Below are 20515 nucleotides of genomic sequence, written 5' to 3'. Positions count from 1 at the left end.
AGTCGTTCTGACACTGCCAGGGGGAATTCTGGCACCATAAACACTACAACACTTCGAGGATATGGAACGTTGTCTGTTTACTTGCCAGCACACTGAGGCTGTTTGGAAAGACAAGTTGTGAGCTAAAAAAAAAAAACAAAAAAAAACATAACCTTTCAAATCGTTACATTTTGCAAAACTGAGAACACAAGAGCCCTTTCAATAGAGTCTGTAAGGGTATATAAACAGCAACTCTATGAATACTTTAAAAACCCAGTTGGGTTTTTTGCCTTCTTTTGGATCAAGAGCAAAAAGATGTGAGAAAGTTGAAAATCTCCTTTGAGCCTATATAACAGGTTTGATGAACCCAACACATCAAATTTGCATAGGTTTTATTTTTTACTTTAGGGGAGTAAATGGTGTCTAAAATCTTACTTTAATAGTCTGTTTGCACATAGTTCAGATATATTTCACTCAAACTTAAAAAAAAATAAAAAAATAATAGATTACACTCAATGCAGACAGGTGAAGTTCAGTTTCAATTTTATTTCGCCTATGTTTCGGCTCACTCCAGATACTGCCTGAATGATACGAGACATACAAAAAGAACCCTTTTGACGCATCCCAATTTTTAAAATAAAATCTTCACTTATAAAACAGGAAAAAAAGTTCCAAAAGGGAAAAAAAATTCAAAAAACACTAAACGCATTAAAATACATAAAGCTTGTTAAGTCACTTCACAGAATTATTTTAACAAACAAGAAATGGGTGGAGCAACAACTTAACTCTGACCAGGCTTACTGCTTCCCAAAGACTAAACAGCTCGGACAACTTTACCATGATTTAATTTGGCAGTGAAAGCGTGAAACAATCTAGATTACAGGAAGGAATACAAAATTTACACAAATTAAAATAAGCCAGAAAAATTGAAGGATGTGCCAACATGCACAATATCCCACAATGCAGATTGTAGCTCAGTTACAGATGCTGTACTGTCATTTCACAGAACACTTCCAGTAGCAGATACCAGTCACAAACTTTAGAATGCTCAGACTTTTATGGAATCACCTGAACATTAGTTTTGGTCTGCAAGAAAGTGTTCATAATACACTAAACAAAAAAAGTCACTTCACTGCCATATTAAACACCAGGACTGGAAAGTTGCAAGAAGGAGAGGGAACAAAGGTAGGCCTAAACCCGACAGAAGGAATAAGGGATTGTGACTAGAGTGGATTTGCTTGCTGCAGCCCCCAATTAACTCACCTAACCACAAACTTAAAGACAGGGCTGTGAGAACCAAGGAAATAAAAAAAAAAATACACAATTCAAACTTACAGTATACGCACAAGAGGCCTTCTGGTGCGATCTGGGGTGTTAGATACAACGGTAGAACCGATTATAAAAAAAAAAAAAAATCAGTGGAATTACAGAGAGGTTGCCATGAAGGAGCGAGTAATCACAATAGCACTGCAACAAGGGGAAGAGGGATAACCCCCTTAGTTTCCCGTAGATGCCATAAATCCAGAAGAATGGTAACAAAAGCTAGATGTTCACTGAAGGGAGATTGGACAAAAAGGAAGAGGGTAGTGGCATTTGGGAATAGAGAGTTTATCTGTATTGGTAGCTCATATTATGATCTGTGTTTCTGCCATAGCCACCTCCAGTCGCACCCTGGGGAGGCTGAAAGTTGCTTGGTGGACCACTGTAGTTCTGTCCAGGTCCTTGGTTGTAATTTGACTGTGTGTAGCCTGGAAGATAAGATTTGAATTAAAAAAAATCTGACTTAATTTTAACACTTCTCTCAAGTTATTGTATTAAAAGATAAAGTTTAGATTATTGCAATTTGCCATTAGAGTGTTTAGCATAAGGCCAAAACGCTATCAAAAGTGGAAGAGCCACATTTCCAACACATCTGTTTTACACATGTAAGACAGCATTTAAGCTGCAGGCTTCCCCAAACTCCGGCCCTCCAGATGTTGCTGAACTACAACTCCCGAGATTCTCAGCCTATCCATTTCATTCACAGAATCATGGGAGTTGTAAATCAGCAACATCTTGAGGGCCGGAGTTTGTGGAAGCCTGCGTTTAGAGCAGGGGTCCTCAAACTCCGCCCCTCCAGATGTTGCTGAACTACAACTCCCATGATTCTTTGAATTACATCGATAGCCAAAGAATAATGGGAGTTGTAGTTCAGCAACATCTGGGGCCAGAGTTTGAGGACCCCTGGTTTAGAGGCTCTAGCACAGAAAAGGTCATCTCAGTCTCCATCCTTCCACAGATAATAAGCATAGCATTACCTTGGTAAGAAGAGGTATTGCTGGTGCTACCATAGCCGGCATGTGTACCTGCATTGTAACCACCAGAGCTCTGTGCAGTGTATGAGCTGCCGCCACGGCCACCAGTGCCTTCACCATAACCTAGGGATAAGAAAGGAAGATTTAGCATTTGAGAGGAGGAGGAAACTGAAAATTTAAACAAAACCGCAAATACATTGACAAGACCAGGTTTTTATAGCTCACCTGTAGAAGCTGCACCTCCTGTATAGGAGTTTGGATAAGTGTAAGAGCCACCTCCTCCACCACCAGTCTGAGAAGTCTGATTGTAGCCACCTTTAGGCTTCTGAGTTTGGCCATAGTTTCCATACTGGCCTTGGTTGTAACTCTGCTGTGGCTGCGTTTGGTGAGACTGGTAACCTTGGTTGTAGGCCTGCTTAGGCTGTGCAGCTACGTGTGGTGGCGGTTGAGAAGGTGCAGACTGTTGTTGGGGAGGCTGTTGAGGTGGGGGCTTCTTGCTCACAAAAGGTTTGGGTGGTGTGGGTGGTGTGTAGCTTTCTCCCTGATAGTAGTTACTGTAGCCACCAGATCCAGCACCCCCACCTTGGTTGCCGGAACCCCCTCCATTACTGTAGAACTGGCCTAGAAACAGAAGAGGCAGATGCAGTGTTGAAGGCTATGCTACCAAGCAATGAAGATATAGAAATATAGTACAAGTATTGTAGCAGTGTGCCAAGTTGGTTCAGTGTGCAAAGTTACTGGACCACCACAGGAGAAATTTTTTTTTAAAAATAAAGTGCTAATATTTGTGTACACTTTAGCTTGAGAATGTGTTGTGGAAGCTAAACATGTGAGCATTCTTTGTTTTAATTTCACCTCTCAGTGGACCTGTTTTAGGCCTTCATCTAAGAATGTGTATTCTGTTTCTGCCTTCTAACAGGAAACCGCTCAGAATTGTAAATATGGGGAAGTATCACTGTTATTTATAACCCAAGAGAATCATGCATAACATATCAGGCCAGGTAGTGTTATGAAGCATTGCAGAGCCATTAAAGCACAAAAAAAAAATATAACCTCTGAAAAGTATGTACAAATCATTTAAAAAGGTTTGTGAGACAAAGGCAACTTTTAAATCAAAGCTGTTCCAGAACCACTCCTGCAGTTTTAGAATATGATAGTAACCCAAGAAGCTTGCTATGCCATTCGGCCCAAAAACTTATAACAAGACAAAAATAAACAAATAAAATTAAAAAAAAAAACACTAAATGTACTATAACACCTTATCTTACTAGTTCAATTATGTGAAAACTCAAATGCTTAAGATACTTTAGATTTTGAAAAGCAAAACAAACCTTTATCTGCAGAGTAGCAAACTTTCAAATATTTTGTCAATAACGTTTTTGAACAGCGGTGACTTCAAAAAGGGGCACTGCAGGAGGGAATGGTCTCCCACAAATATCCACTTTTGAGATTCCAGATTTTACAGTTTTATTGGGATAGTCCTCACAGTGCCATTTAAGTCATTCCCTATTTCCACGGTTGTGAGAAGGCTTACACTAGAGAATTTGCGTCTGAAATTTCTCACCATAAGTTGATGTGCTGAACACCATTTGTTGTGAATTCAATTATTTGGAGCATTTGTGACCTTCAAACCAAATAGTGGTCTGTTTTTTGTGGTGCATGCAGAAAGTCTGTACCAGTTACTGAAAGCTTAAAAATAGAGTGGGCCTGTAAGCCAAGAGTATTTGTCAGGAGCACTCAGCCTAGAAGAATGAGGCGTCAGAAGACATAACTGCCTGTTTTTGGCTTGATACCCAATAAAGAATTATGCTGGTGCAAGCAGAGAAGAGATGGATGACAGTGGGGCATATCTGAATCCCAAGCTGGGGGACCAACAGTCTCCAATCCTGCTATAGCTGTAGATCTGCAAACTCCATTTTGGAAACAAATTCGGATACCCTCATGGTTTTTTTAGTTGAGCCAATCATGACAAACCAAAAAAGGAACTGCCAGACAGCTCTATTTAGTTTAGTGAACTTTACTATAATAGACTTACTCACATTAAAGCAGATTTGTCACTTTTGAGGAGACTTCCCATTGCACAAAGACCACCAAAAATGACATAAGATGTGGATCCAGTGTTCGTTGGGTGCACAGGACAAGTTTTACCTCAATCTGTCCCACGTGGCCACCATTTTAGTCTTGCAGGTACTCTTCAGATCCTGGAGCTACAGTTGCCAGGAGTCGTAAGTACAACACTGAGGTCTATGCGAGCCTCCATATATCGACGGCTGAATCGGACAGCCATCACTTATGACAGCTATTGACATTGGACAAAAGTTGATGACAGAACGTTTTGTCAACCTTAGGACTGCATTGAAGTCTCAATGTAGATTTGATCAGTATTTCATAAAGGAGATCTTTTTGATATACTGAAAGTTATGAATCTTGCACATAGTAACATTTACAGCTGCTCCACCCAGAAAGCTGTAATTTTAGTTGAAGAATTCAGTTTCTCCTGCAACATCTGAATCAAGGAGTGTTGGCCTATAGCTAGTGATTTTTGCAGATAACTAGTTATCTGCATTAATAAAAAGGCACCAAAATTAAACCTTACACTAACCTGTGTGATTATAGGTTGCTACAGTGCTTAAGAATTTCCTTGTAAAGTCCAACATTGCAGTGAGCCATATGACATCAAGCCATGCTTTTAAAAATAATAGAGGCTCAAAGTTTAGACTGCGGACCAACATTGAGAAACTGTCCCAACATTGAGGGCTTCAACAGAAAAACCTCAGACTGGCACATTTACATCAATCTCTACTTTGCCAGTGAAGGTATTCTAAAACCCTATACTAATGGGGTAAATATGGGCAAAGTTAACGGTTATAAACCATGTTCCCTCTAAATCCAGCAGGCTGTGCGCAGAATACATGTGATTTTAGCTTACAATTTTTGCAGTGGTCCAATTGATACCTACAGTCCATAAAGTAAACTGGTATACCCTGCAGCAATATGGTACAGAAATGCAGTGCATGGATGGATTGTTGGCAGCAGTTATACGATATCACTTTATTAAAGCCTGTAACAGCTGCATGCCAAAAGGCTATCCATTACTGCCTTACTGTAATATGGAGCTGCCCAGCGGTTGCAAATACCATCATTCATTGCAAAGATTAAACCGAGATCATGGCATACACAATATAGGTCAATAATTGTTACATCTTTAGACTATGCCCCTTAGACCAATCAGAGGGAGTTTTGATAGATATATAGATGTAACAGACCTGGTCCAATGATCAATAAAAAAATATAAACACCAGTTCAATGGAATAGAGGTACTCTTGTCAATGCCAGCATCATAAATAAGGTGTACATAGCTTAGGGGGAACATTGGTTATAAGCAAGCCCATTGTGAAAAAAAAACATTTGTCAAAATAATCTGTACAAAAGTTTCCACAATGTCATTTTTACAAGATTTATTAAAACATTATGACCACGCCCAAAACAGAAAACAAAAACAATGGTTGCAATATTAAAACCGGTAAAAACTCTAAAAGTGACTAGAAACCCTTTTTCTCCTCAGTCACACAAAAAAACCATATGGCAGCTTCAATTTACAGAAAACCGAAGAGCAAAAAACTGGCCAAGTTACACTTCAACGGCAGACAAAAAGAGTTCATTTCTGCACAAAATTAAAAAAATGTCCCATGGGAAGGTTCAAACAGCCCCGTTTTATACACTGCCGTGGTCTACAGTCTGAATGCTTGAAGTGAGCAGTCCAAAAATTCAGTGATGAGCAAATTAAAAATATAGAATCAGGAGAACTTTCATCTTTTTTGGAGTTCAAGACAGACTGGAGTAAAGAGCTTGTGGGTTTTGAGTGAGTGGGAACAGTACGCTACAGATGGTCTAGGCAGATGCAAAATCATGATAACCGTAGCAGTCTGTGAAAAAGTCACCTACAAAAAGGGGGAGAGACAGCAGAGAGAAAATAAGAATTAGAATTCTTTTGTAAACAGGGCCATTGTGCCACAGTTTTTGTACAAAGTTTTAGATTTCTCTGCTCCCGTCTCCCCCCCCTACCCCCCAAAAAAAAGTGTTGATGCTGCTCCAGCTGGATACAAAGGGGGATGCGTATAAACCAGGAAATGTGAGTTGCATGTTGTCTCACTTTGTAAAACCAAAGCAGAGAAATGTAAAAAAGTATATACATAATGCATGTTTATCCTGTCTCAAGACATCAAAACACTAGAGCAAGGCTTTCAGAAAAAAAGCGGTATGCCAACATCTAAGTAAACACTCACAATGAAAAAAAATTAAAATAAGTTACTCCTGTGAGGTCAAGTGACATGCGACGAGTGGACAGGTTGCGGAGATCTGACATGCAGTGGTTGCTTTCCAGTATTTTTACACAGATTTGATCTATACTGAAACTCATTACTCCACTGGCTGCTTAGCAAGTCAAGGCATGTGTCAGATGTGCGCAAGGCTTTAAACTGGAACTTTGCTACATGAGGAACAAGTACTCTAACCAGAAAGTGAGGAACAGATTAAAGTCTCTACTGTATGCAGCTACACACCACAAATGCTACCAAAATGAAGGCAAACACTGTCTCCATAGTAGAGAAAGTGGATAGGAAGATATGCAGTTCATACTGACATTCAAGCACTAAAACCAGCAAAAGCCACATGAGGGCAGCATGTACAAACTGCTTGACACCATTTCTCGGGTAGTCTGAATAAAGTTGTGTAAAGAACTAGATCATATATCCAAGGTCTAAAACAGATTCTACATTGTCCATGAGTGGGCTCCTCAGGTTGAAAAAAAAAAGGGGGGACAAATTAATATTTTACACAGGTGAGGGACTTTGACAGCATGTCTAGTTGGTCGGTGTATATTGTAGAAGAACTAGGACAGGTTAAAGGGGAGCACAGGCACCTCCGATGTGGTTGCTTTTTGCAGACATGTGGCAAAGATTGGCATAGTTCTTCCTCCCAATCCCTGTTCTACCGCATTAAGTATGTGTGCAAAAAAGTGACAACTGCACTTTTCCATAGCTGAAGATTGTTGGCTGGGGCAGATGGAAGATATGTTTAAAATTATAATGGCTACATTTACATTACATTCATATAAACTAAATTTGAGGCCTAAACCAAGCCCCTTGATAAGAGGTAGCTGTCCGATGTATGCTCATTAGACAGTAGCACTTTCACAGAAGCTAGATTTTAACAGAAGCACTAGAGGTCAACAGAAAAATGCTCAATTATCTGCAGGTGGTGAAAGTTTCTGAAGTGATCACTCACTGTATCCAGCTGTAGCAGAATTTTGATAGTTGTAGTTTCCACCGTAGCCACCACCGTATCCACCTGTTAATCAGAAACCAGATTAAATAAAGCAGACAAAAAAATTTTTAGGTCACAAAGTGTCAAAAGCAGCAGAGCCAACTTATCCACAAGTGTTGTGAAAATTACAATCCAATGCTTTACCTGAATTCATGTAACCTCCAAAACCACGTCCACGCCCTCTACCTCTATTCATTCCACCCCTACCACGTCCACGCATTGCCTGAGGTGGTGGAACTTCATTGTACATCATCCCAAATCCCTGGTTGTGCTGCAGGAGAAGAAACAGTGTAAAGAGTTAGTACTATTCCAATGGTTTCTCTGATTTCAGTATGCTTTCTAGAAGAGATTTTCTAAAGGCTAGTCTGTCAGCTTGTCTTTCGTATAGCATCTGTTAGCAAATGTCTGTTAATCCCAGTCTGTCATGCTTCACAAGATCAGTAGCCATTGCGAAACTCAACTGACAACTGCGATACAATGGACAGATCTCAGAAGCTAGTAACAGAGCAACCAGTAGTGTTCACTCACAGGATCAATTGTGTCCAGGTAAGAGGGACACTAGGCACCCAGACCACATACTTTCATTGGTCTGGGTTCAAGTGTCCCTGTCAAGTTAAAACATTGCAGTTTTAGAGAAACTGCCGTGTTTACATAGCAGGGTTAAGACTGCCTTTAGTCTACCACATTGCCACTAGAATTCCTTCGCTTGCCAGCTTTGTATTCCTAGCAATACACAGTTCCTTTAAAATAACTGAGAATCAAAGAAAAGCAAGGCAAAGGAGTCAAGGAAGGTTGTTACAGCCAATTACATGGATACAATAAAAATAAATAAAAGCACCCAAATTGCATCTAGTATACTTGGCACTTCACACAAAAAAGCAGACACAAGTCACCATTCGTGTACTGGTACTTTAAATATTACCCTGTAATGTTATTGGTTCCTTACCTTTCCTGGAAACTTTGGCCCACCACCCCTGGGCATCATGGGGGGCCTCTTCTTTTTGGGTGCCTCTGTGTATGTATTGTAGTCTGGGAAAAGTTTTTCTAGTGCAGCAAGAGCAGCATAAGCCTTAGCAACCTTCTTGTTTGAACCAGAACCCTGGAACTTTTGGTTGTCAACTTCAACCTGGAACATGAGGTTACATTTCAGGACGATTTTTGAACAGTACATGGCTAGAAAGATACGGTCACATAGATTAGGCCTTACAAGTAAGCCATGTGACTAACTGAACCTAGTCACTGGCTCTTTGAGTGGCCTGCAATATACCTTGCTCAATGCACTTTAAAGGCTGTCCATATGACTTCCATGGAAATCCCGACCCCATAACCCGATCTGGGTGATTTTTGGATGTGTGTCCCGCAGATAAGGGGATATATTTGTGGGGTTTCCATGTGTTTTAGGCTACTTTTGGGTTATAATAAATGCTTGGTGCCTGGAGACAGTTTAGTACAGTTCTAGACTCAATTATCTCTCAGGCACAAGGGAGGGATTATCTTGTTGTGTGGGAGTGTCCTGAACCTGAGAGCCAATGTAATTACAGTGTGTACTTTGTCACAGTCCCCTCTCAGTTCCAATGGGGAATGCCCCTGGCATGTGTTATGGAAGACACTTTGTTCGGGGATTTGCACATAAGGCCAGTTGTGGCTGCCATTAAAAAAAAAATCCTCTTCACCCTCAGAGCCTTGTCTCATGTGTGGAGGGGACAGCTATATTCACTCTGGGGATTGCTTTAGCACTGGACTCCCTTGGATTATAATCACTAGCTCTTGTAAGAGCAGCCTGCTTTACCCTCTGGATTGGGAGGAGTCTACCCCACTGGAAGCTGGATCCTGGTCTTGGGTCCAGAGTGGGTGGACAGCCAGACCCCAACCAAGCTGTAACAATGGCTGCAGGGTTCATTGTGGCTATTGTGTCTGGTGAAGTGCTTGGAGTACTCTTAACACTAGGAAGCATCGATTGGCAGAGGCACCCAGTCGGGGTGCCAGGCAGTCCGTCACAAGCCATATACAAAAAATGTAAGTAGCTATATTGACATACTGGCTTGCAAGAGAGCAGCCAAGTGTGGCATTTAGAAGATTGTATTCATTTACATGGTTAGTGAATAACCAATAAGATTGGCAGGATTATGTGCATTCTGCCAGCTGGGGGTCCCTAAAGTTGTATTACTGTGAAGTGCAAAAGAAACCTTACCTCCATCACAAATCTCTTGTCATGGCTGCCACCAGTTTCTGAGATCAGTTCATATTTCAAGCCACGCCTCTTCTCATTTAACTCCATGACTGGATTCTTTCCATGCTTTGTTAGAATAGGACCTTGCTGCTTTGAACCCTAGCATGAACGGGTTAAAAGATTAATCCAAGTGGCTAAAAATCAGATTCAAGCCTAGAGTTGCTGAAACATGGGACAAAGGGTTCTGTATAATACTAAAATCTAAACAGATTTTTTTACATGAGAGGAAATAGGAACTAGTCTATACGGCTTTCAAAATTTTCCAATAATTCTCAGCACTCCGTTTAGATAATCAGTTTCCTATAGTAAAACACATTAAAGATTTCAACAAGAAGCAATACATGGAAACATCTGGGACTAAATAAGGAACGCATGACATACCTCAGCATCTGCTGACTCTGATGGTGTAGAGTCGGTTTGCTGTGCTGGAGTTTCAACTACTGGCTTCTGTTCTACCTCCTCTGCAGGTTCCTCCTTTTCTTCCATTCCGGTTGGAAGTCCCATGTCTTGTAATACCTACATTAAAAATAAACACATCATATAGTGCACGATGAACAGTCTCATGAAGAGTACCATTCTGGTCTTGTGTAAATACATGGAGGTGTGGGGGGAGATGACAGTTACCTTGACAGCAACATGAAGCTTAGCAGTTTTCTTTGATGGTCCAAAGGCTTCATATGTTTTATCATCCACTTCTACAGACATTGTAAATATAGGTGCGTGTACGGGTCCTGTCTGGGATACAAGTTTGTACTGGAGACCTGGTTTTAGCTGGTTTAATCTCATGAGAGCATTCATTGCTTGGGGAGGCTCGCTCTTCTCATCTGTAAGAAAATCAGTTTTAATCAAAAACCGTACAAAAGCATCTGCATAAAATGAACACAAGGCTCCCAAATCAAGTTTTAAAGATCACATCAATTCTTTACAAAGGGCAATAACTGCGGAATACCCACTAAAAAAAAAAAGTAATGTCTCCAATCTACAAGTTTTATTCTCAGAGACATTTCCAGAAGGACTGAATGGCACCTTCTACCCACTCAGAATACACATGCTGCAAACCAATAAATTGCAGCAACTTAAACTGTCATGTAATCATACACAAACTAACCTCCTACTGAAGGAATATATGTATACACAAGTTCTCCAAGAGGTTACAAAATAAGGAGCAGTCATTCCCAGTGCATGAAAGTCAGCAGATTGTAGGGCTATTCTGACATCACTGCTGCAAGGTCTATTACTGTAAGCGCAAGCTAGAGAAATTTTCAGAGAGGGACACCACTTTGTATATGAAGCAGTAACATAGCTTTATTTGAAAACTACAGCTATGTACAAGGAGTTTCACTATACAGTGTACCCTGCCTGAGTCTCTCCCATCCTTAAATACCTTTCTTTTGAATCTTCTTTTTCTTCTTACTTGGCGATTTGTCTTCTCCGTCCTCCTCAATTGGGCGCTTTAGTGGCGGCATTGCATATGTTGTACTGGGAGGAATTTGGACTGAGGGGAGGAAAAAACCTAGAATTAGATAACAGTATGTGTAATACTGGTAACACTTTTAAGCTTCCAGATTCATGACCTACCAGTGTAGTCAATTGGATTTTCAATTTTCGGTTTCTTTGGCAACTTTGAAGGCAGAGGGTCCATTCCCAAAACTTTGTGCAACTGTCCAAATGCAGCCAGTCTCAGTGCATGCTGCAACAGTCAAACAAGGAATAAGATTCATTATGCCAACCTATATGTTTACTGCAAGAGCTCATAAAAGCCTTAAACAAAGCATTAACATATTGCAATATTCACTTCCAAATGTATTCTATTAATCTAGGCCATTAAGCTTCCAAGTGGAGATTTCCAATAAATGACTGCCACTTGGTGGTGTCATTCAAAAGACAATAAGAAAATGTTAAAAAGGTCAGCAAGTCACCTGTGCACTCTGTGTAATGTCTTCCCGTTGCTGTCTTTCAAGATGCTCAAGAGCATCAGTGGCTTCCTTTTCACATGGGTCATAGAGTCCAGGGCCATCTGGAAGTAGAGCGAAAAGTTAGGTTGTGCCAACCAAAATTATGTTAAACATACTACAGAAAATAAAGAGTCAAACTGACCTGGCATAAGTATTCCAGAACTAAGACATTCAAGAACTCTTCTGAGAGCCTCCCCTGCACCCATTGGCCTGTTTGCTGTTCCAATGGCCTTTTCACATAAAAGCTCTAGAGGCTAAAAAAAAAAAAAAAAAAAAAAAAAAAAGTTAAAACCCACACAAGTTACTCAACCAGAGTTTATAGGACAGCAGTGATTCAAAAAAAAAAAACCACGACAGCTAGACTGGTGCACCTGTATTCCCAACAATAAAATAATGGAAAGGGAAAATAAGTGGTATGCTGGCTATACAAATCTAGAGACTCCGGATATGAAAAATAGGTGGATACGATAACTACAGGATGTAGCTTTGGTGCAGATTAATTTGACAAATGTGCATAGTTTTGTGAAAAAAAAAAAAAGAAAAATCATAGGAGAGGCTTACCCATCCACGAAGCGGCTCCCAAGTAGGCACACGCGTGCAAAGATCCCGGAGCACACGGATGACTACCACACAAGATTTAAGTCCATTTGCCCTAGCCTGAGACAACGAGAACACAGGTCAGCATTCAAAGCTACACTCACACAAGCAGGAAAAGAAAATAAAAACGTTTTGCAGTGCTACTTTGTCAAGGGTAAAAAGTAATCTATGATTAAGGATAAGCCTTATGTATGTTAAGTTAGCAATTAGTGTAGAAATAAAAATTAAAATTACTCTTAAAACAAAGCAGCAACTATGCGCAAGGCATTACGTTCCCTTGTGAAAGGTGTACCTCCACTGTGTGCTCACCCAGCGGCCTGTAGTGTGACAGGTGCCAAGCTCATCACAGATACTGCTCTGGTGTTTTTGTAAATATTTAAAGTTTAACATGTGACTTAGAGTTTAAGTAAAATAAAAATAAAAAATGCGTTTACTACTTTAAGACAGAAATAATAAAATGCAAACCTGGAACCACTTGGCGTGTCGGAGTGACGCCAATGCAGCAAGGCATTTGAGCCTGTCCAGAACGTCCGGAGGATCGCTGACTGATATCGTTTCTATTCATGGATAAGAAGACAAGGCACGGTTTGACCAAGGGGGTGTCTGTCAGGTGGACAGGGGATGAGGCAGCTTCCAGAGGGCAGTGGGGCTCTCCGACAATAGCTAAATACTCTTACTACTTGACCTATGCTGTTGGGGGAATAGAGGGAATTCCCTAACAAGACTCCCATGCGCAACAAAAACCCCATTCAAATAAAAAAAACCCACCTAAACATAAGGTGATTATGCCCTGTCCTACATAACAGCTACACTGACCTATCAGAAGCAATAAAGCAGCAGTCTGCCCATATCAAGTTACCTTGAGATGCCCTTATCAATACGCACCCTCTGGTCACTGAACAGTTTATAAGACAATTTAGTGAGGAGTATTACAGCAATACAATTTGTACACAGATTACAGACAGACAATATCCTGGCATCAGACAACTGACAGACTGCGGCTTTAAAGAGCAGAGTCTAGCAAGAAAACAAAAAAGGTCACTCATCTGCTAGCTGCAGTATAATAAGCAAACCCTCCCTCCCAGCTCGACTGCCCTGGCCACAGCCCATGACAGAGAGAGTCCTGTTGGTCAAAGGTCCAGCGTCCCTAAAAATCGACAAACTAGAAGTCTTGATACGAGATCAGAGGTCAGAACCATATTGCATTATATTCATAGAAGCAATAACAATTCAGGATGACGTTTGTGCTGCAGCAAGATTATGTCTGACAACCAGGGTTTTAGAGAAGGCTAGCCAATTTGAGGGAAATGCTAGAAACCAAACTGGAAGTGAAAACTTGTGCCAACATCCAAGGATGGAGCTTAACTTTATCCAAAACTCTGCATATCGGCTCCAGGAACGCAAAAATACTGGCTGACCCCTATTAAAGTGTTGTGTCAGTCATTCTTGCGGCAACACACACGACAAAAGATACAGAATACATGCAAAAACACATTGACAACTGTATACAATCACCAGAGGGGCCTGCGAGTCCTCTAAACAGAAGCCACATGCCTCTCTGGTGCTGTATAGAGTCAACTGTAATAACCACAGAAAGGGACCACTGGGTTATAAGATTAGCAACAGCCGGCCCAAAAGGTAGGTATTACAGCATTAAGTGTGGCTAGACTACAGTTCTGATCCTTCATAAGACACTGGTAAGTAAACTGAATGCCAGGACAAATTCCAAGGAGTGAGAAATGGATGAAAGGTGTTTGTTTTTAAGTTAGCAGTCCATTTTCTTTCTTTCATACCTCCAGAATTCATCTTCTCAGCTGCCTCTCGAACAAGTGGGGAGGTGAGGCGGATGTTGAGGGTTAGGGTAGGTTCCTTAGTGTTTTGGATTACTATACTAGCTTCTCTGACATTCTGGATCACTTCGTACTTCTCTTCAGAAACAGACTGTTGAGAAGAAAACATGAGAAGATACAAATTAACAGGATTAAAAATACAGGGTTGTAGATGTAACAAGCCTACAAAGAACATACCCCTACTCACTTGTGTAGATCTATTCAGCTAATACAAGTAAATACTTCATTGGACAAGTATGGCAAGGGGAGAAAATTTAAGTTTCTTCTCCCCACTTTAGAAGTGTGAGAACAAAAATTGAGAAAATATAAGAGTGGACTTTCCTAAACCAAAAATCCACATACTTTGCTGTTCGTACGTTTTAGAGTGATCACTTTGCTCGATATGAACGTACCGCAAACTGGACAACCAGGTTTTCAGCCACTTTCTTCAGAAGAGAGATTGTGGGTTTATCCTTACACAGCAGGACAAGCTCCAAATCCAAGTCCCCTTTGAGAAGAAGTCCTTTTGCAACAAGGCCAACTCTCATCACACCACGGAGTGTCCTGGTTGGGTTCTCACCGGGTTTAATTTCAGTGCTTTAAAAAAAAGGGGGGGGGGGGAGAGAATAATTACATTACTGCAAATTGGAGGATGGCTACAGAGAATAGAACTGTTTTTCTGCATAACTACACATTGTAATTGTTGTTAAATTGTGTGCCAGAACCTAGGATCGTACAGAGCCAACAGAAAACCTGCACAAAACAAAGGTAATGCTTGACAATCAGTCTTTACCTGTCCTTGGTATCATCTGTTGAATCCTCAATAACCACATCCTCTTCTGGTAGTACAGCTTCTGCGCCAACTTGAACCTTCTCCTGTTGATCAATCCAGTCAGATACAGCTTTGAGCGCCCTCTCTGTGTGGGACACCATGTTCTGAACAGCTTCAAGTTCCTCTTGAGTTGGATACACCATGGAGTGCTTAGCCATCACATGGCGGTCATCATTTACGAAGATGCGCATGGGACGCTGTGAGGGTAAGAACGAAATTTTAGCACCTTTCATAAAACGTGGCAATTGTTGTGGTATCTAATGTACAGATTCTTACCATTGTTGCAAGAAGTGTCTGTGAAACTTATGGGCGAAGTTGTTCACTCGCTGAAAACGGTAACTGCAAAAGAGGCAAAAAAACATTTCTGTAAACAGACATACCAGTAAGCTAGCTTGGCAAAAGTCACAAATTGATTTTACTAGTTCAGCCACGGTCATTGCTGGACGTTTAAAAAAATAAAATAAAAAAATATATCTATGTCAATCAGTAGTTTCCAACCCAGGTCTTGCCTGTATCAGAAGTCAAACAAACCTGGGAAGTTTTTAAATCTGACTGGGTTGGACCTTGAGAATTAAGGGTCAGTAACAGATACTTGAAAGAAAAAGCACTGTGCAGAATGTTACAGAAAGAAGTTAATTCACTAAACTCCAAAATGAAAGCAAGTTAAAAACCAAATTCTAAAAATTCAAGTAACAGCCAAGCTGTACCTGTAGCACAGTCGAATTTCTCAGATTTTAGCAAATAGGCCACAAAGATGATCTTGACAAAAGATACAAAAGCATTAACTAAGCTGCATGGTGCCACATAATATCTACACCAGATTATTTTGGCCAACTCTAGTTGCCTACCCTCAGGCTACCACATACTTCCAGCCACACTCAGGACATGCCCTAATTAATTATGGAACCAAGATTGTCCCATTAACACCAAGTGTCACTATTTAGTTTGTTAATTTAACAGATCAAAGTTACAAAGAATTACAACAATGAAAGGTGGCAGAAATGCACATAATGTATTAACCACTAATTATAGCTGCAAAAATAAAGCCAGTATTTGTTCCTCATTCAATCTGATCAAAAATTATTTTTCAAAACATAATGTAGCAACCTTGAGACCTCGTTAAAAGCTGAGCTACAAGAGGTCCGCTATATAGCAACAATGTATTTGTAAAAGACAATCTCTTCCATCAATGCAAAGGCACAGGAACGGCCACTTCAGATACCAGAAGTCCAAAACTTAATTAAGCCTGGTACTAACAGACCAAGTCACAGACCGCTTCATCCACACAAATACAAGACTTCATACAGTCATAATAAACTGCATAAGCAATTTTGTTATATCCTTGTGAATGAGAATATATCTACTTTGATTGTTTATCGTTTGATAAAGGTGCCAATTTATTTAGCAATTATATGCCAACACAGAGCTTCAATGAAAGCTGTTGGCTAACCTAACTGCAGCAGGTTCTAGTTTTGGCGCTCTCTGGTACCACTAAAACACTCCAGCATGCTAAACCAAAAACATTTTTTTTATAAACTTTGTCTAAAAAATGTTGATTGTGCATAATCTAGTTTTTGTTTTGTTTTTTTAAAAGCCATGAGTGGTAGTGGTTATGCTGCTTACAGAATTCTTTCTGACTGCTACATGTGTCCTTTTTAGAAGGGGGGGTTGGAAGGAGACCTACGAACTTTGTATTCAGTTAGTCCAACAATTCCAAGTAATTAATTTAACCGTTATGAGAAAGCATGGCTCCAGAAAGCAACAAATTGACTTATAAAGCCCCTAAAAACATAACTGCACCTTTACGTGGTTTTAAAGAAAGACCTTAAGTACAATTACCACTACAGAACACAAGTCATTCATTGAAAGAAAGTCAGCTAATTGCCAATGAAAGACCCACCCCCAAGTGAATGATTGGCTTTAGCAAGCTTGGAGTACTTTATGCCATCGGAGGTAGCAATATAATTATATTAAAATGCTGAACATGCAGCCTCCAACCACCATGACCACTTCAAATCACTGAAGTGGTCATAGAGCATGTGAATTTCAAGCGTTACTCCAAGCACTATGACACTTTACTGTATTGCATAAATCGCTTCCTCATGAACTATAGCCTTAAAATACATCTTCCTCTATTTTAACATATTAATCCATCACAATTCTGTTAAGAAAACATTTCTGTTTAAATAGAAAGTACGTACTAGTAAAACTCATTTAAGATTATATACACCCTTGTTTAAAAAGTGGTGTAGGTTTATTTTTCCCAAATCTACTCCTCAAGGCACACCAACAATGGGTGATTTGAGCATTTCCCCAATTAATCCAATGAGCATGCAAAATAAAAGAAGATTTTTTTTAAAAAGCCTGCCTTGAAGACTAATTTGCGAACCACAGATCAAGTGTAGCGCACCAGTAACCTTTTCAGGGCTACTACAACAAATGACATGATCTACATTCACCTGAACTTGCAATTCAAAAAAAAGTCATTTCTACAAAGGTTTTTTAGAACAAAATAAGAACATTCTAGCAGGAGGGACACAAGTTACAAGGGAATGGCACACTTGCACCTTCCCACGGAGGAAACCGTGTGGGGAAAAAACAAACAAACATTTGTTTATAATATAGATTGTAGATAAATAAAAGTTGCCTACAGTGTTACCACAAAGTAATATACAAGAACATGCTAGACCCAACTATAATGTAAAACTGGAAGAGTTCTTACACACACAATGAGTAATGCTAGTGAAGTATTTCATACAACACATGCAGTAACATCTAACAATGTGAGTAGCTTCATTCATTCCTTGAGTTGAATAAACCGGTCGATAAAGTTGCCACACATTACACAATCTTCAACCACATGTTAAGAAGTCTACTGTATACAGCATTTACTACTACACACAATGAACCTCCATATCAGCAAAGTCCATAGTAATACACAGTGCTCGAAAAAACACGTGGACCCCAAAATTAATTTGATGTCTCAGCCACTTCATGCAGCAGGTGGGCAAACCCAAGACTTTACATTTACTTCACTTGGATTTTATTCCAGTTTATACCAGACATTGGCTACAAATGTGAGATAGAGAATCAATGAAAGCTGTGAAAATGGAGGGAACGTAACACCAGAAGCTATCCCAACACTTTAGGAAAACCAAGTACAGTAATTGATCTCAATGTGAATGCAAGTTGAGGGGTTGCCAAAATCCTTTTTGCTTGGTGATTGGGGAGACTGATAAATAGAGGATATACACTCACTCTATAACCTAATCACTTACTACACATCAGGTTTTGTTGCCATAAGGAGGAGATATTCAACATACTTTGAATGTAAGATTAAAAGCAGTTTAACAAAACAAACTGGGATATTCATTATATAGATGTATACAATATTTAGGTTAGTTGGACCATCAGGCTGGGGGGATATATTAGTTAATATTTCCCTATCGGGGCTGGGGGGGGGATATATTAGTTAATATTTCCCTATCGGGGCTGGGGGGGGGGATATATTAGTTAATATTTCCCTATCGGGGCTGGGGGGGGGGATATATTAGTTAATATTTCCCTATCGGGGCTGGGGGGGGGGGGATATATTAGTTAATATTTCCCTATCGGGGCTGGGGGGGGGGATATATTAGTTAATATTTCCCTATCGGGGCTGGGGGGGGGGATATATTAGTTAATATTTCCCTATCGGGGCTGGGGGGGGGATATATTAGTTAATATTTCCCTATCGGGGCTGGGGGGGGGATATATTAGTTAATATTTCCCTATCGGGGCTGGGGGGGGATATATTAGTTAATATTTCCCTATCGGGGCTGGGGGGGGGATATATTAGTTAATATTTCCCTATCGGGGCTGGGGGGGGGATATATTAGTTAATATTTCCCTATCGGGGCTGGGGGGGGGATATATTAGTTAATATTTCCCTATCGGGGCTGGGGGGGGGATATATTAGTTAATATTTCCCTATCGGGGCTGGGGGGGATATATTAGTTAATATTTCCCTATCGGGGCTGGGGGGGGATATATTAGTTAATATTTCCCTATCGGGGCTGGGGGGGGGGGAATATATTAGTTAATATTTCCCTATCGGGGCTGGGGGGGGGGGGAATATATTAGTTAATATTTCCCTATCGGGGCTGGGGGGGGGAATATATTAGTTAATATTTCCCTATCGGGGCTGGGGGGGGGAATATATTAGTTAATATTTCCCTATCGGGGCTGGGGGGGGGAATATATTAGTTAATATTTCCCTATCGGGGCTGGGGGGGGGAATATATTAGTTAATATTTCCCTATCGGGGCTGGGGGGGGGAATATATTAGTTAATATTTCCCTATCGGGGCTGGATATATTAGTTAATATTTCCCTATCGGGGCTGGGGGGGGGATATATTAGTTAATATTTCCCTATCGGGGCTGGGGGGGATATATTAGTTAATATTTCCCTATCGGGGCTGGGGGGGGATATATTAGTTAATATTTCCCTATCGGGGCTGGGGGGGAGATATTAGTTAATATTTCCCTATCGGGGCTGGGGGGGGGATATATTAGTTAATATTTCCCTATCGAGGCTGGGGGGGGGATATATTAGTTAATATTTCCCTATCGAGGCTGGGGGGGGGATATATTAGTTAATATTTCCCTATCGGGGCTGGGGGGGGGATATATTAGTTAATATTTCCCTATCGGGGCTGGGGGGGGGATATATTAGTTAATATTTCCCTATCGGGGCTGGGGGGGGGATATATTAGTTAATATTTCCCTATCGGGGCTGGGGGGATATTAGTTAATATTTCCCTATCAGGGCTGGGGGATATTATTTTAATAGACTGCATGTCAGTGGTTATGGTCACAGTATGTGATGGCCCATGGTACCGGCTCCCACACTGGGTGTAAAGTCTCGCCGTTTAGTGAATACGCTGCCATGAATCTCGTGCTCCGCTAGACAAAGGCCCCCGAGCAGCCCGTGCGCTGCTCACACGGAGACCCCGGGCGGCCGCCATGTTCTGGCCCCCGGGCCGGCACAGGAGGAGGCGGGAGACCAGGAGTGGAGGGAACGGGGATAGAAATCCGATCCGGTCCCCGAGCCCGCCCGCCAGCCCGGCCGGAGAACAAGGGGAGAGCGGAGGACAAGGTAAACAAAATGGCGACCGGCAGCAGATAAAATGGCGCCGCAGTGCGGCCATGGCGACCCGGGACACAGAGAGAGAGAGGGGGCCGCCCCGCTCCGGGCCTCACACGGGGAGCTGTGAGGGCGGAGAGGATCGGCCCGGCGAGGTTGGTGATGGCGACTTACCGGTGGGAGTCCGAGCGGCGAGGTAACGGCCTCAATGCGCAATGAGACACGGGGGGGTGGGAGGAGCGGCCGCTCGCTGATTGGCTGTTACGTGTCACGTGGCTGCAGACAACCCCCGGCGCGAACTGCAGCAATACGCCCGGCAAGAGAGATGGTTAAGACTGCCGCCTCGGG

The 20515-nt window shown here is 41.3% G+C and overlaps 1 protein-coding gene across 2 annotated transcripts; it reads right to left on the bottom strand.

Annotated features, from left to right (window-relative positions):
• Positions 1-505: 505 nt before the first annotated feature.
• Positions 506-20514, bottom strand: ILF3 (interleukin enhancer binding factor 3). Of its 2 annotated transcripts, XM_063449490.1 has the most exons (20): positions 20342-20514; positions 15318-15380; positions 15003-15238; positions 14623-14806; positions 14174-14321; positions 12846-12937; positions 12345-12440; positions 11926-12037; positions 11748-11845; positions 11407-11518; positions 11213-11323; positions 10453-10652; positions 10210-10344; positions 9790-9927; positions 8545-8724; positions 7743-7869; positions 7560-7622; positions 2499-2894; positions 2277-2396; positions 506-1727 (listed from the first exon to the last, which is right to left on the bottom strand). In XM_063449490.1, the coding sequence occupies exons 2-20, from the start codon at positions 15318-15320 to the stop codon at positions 1588-1590; spliced, it is 2691 nt and encodes an 896-aa protein (XP_063305560.1). In that variant the 5' UTR covers positions 15321-15380; positions 20342-20514; the 3' UTR covers positions 506-1587. The 2 variants fall into 2 exon arrangements, with proteins under 2 accessions (XP_063305560.1, XP_063305561.1); XM_063449491.1 differs by lacking the exons at positions 506-1727; positions 2277-2396; positions 2499-2894 and adding an exon at positions 5717-6214.
• Between the last annotated feature and the right edge of the window lies 1 nt (position 20515).

Source organism: Pelobates fuscus, chromosome 3, assembly GCF_036172605.1.
Source record: "Pelobates fuscus isolate aPelFus1 chromosome 3, aPelFus1.pri, whole genome shotgun sequence".
NCBI classification, from domain to species: domain Eukaryota; kingdom Metazoa; phylum Chordata; class Amphibia; order Anura; family Pelobatidae; genus Pelobates; species Pelobates fuscus.
Note: the sequence above shows the minus strand (reverse complement) of the source record. Positions and strands in the feature narration are given on the sequence as shown.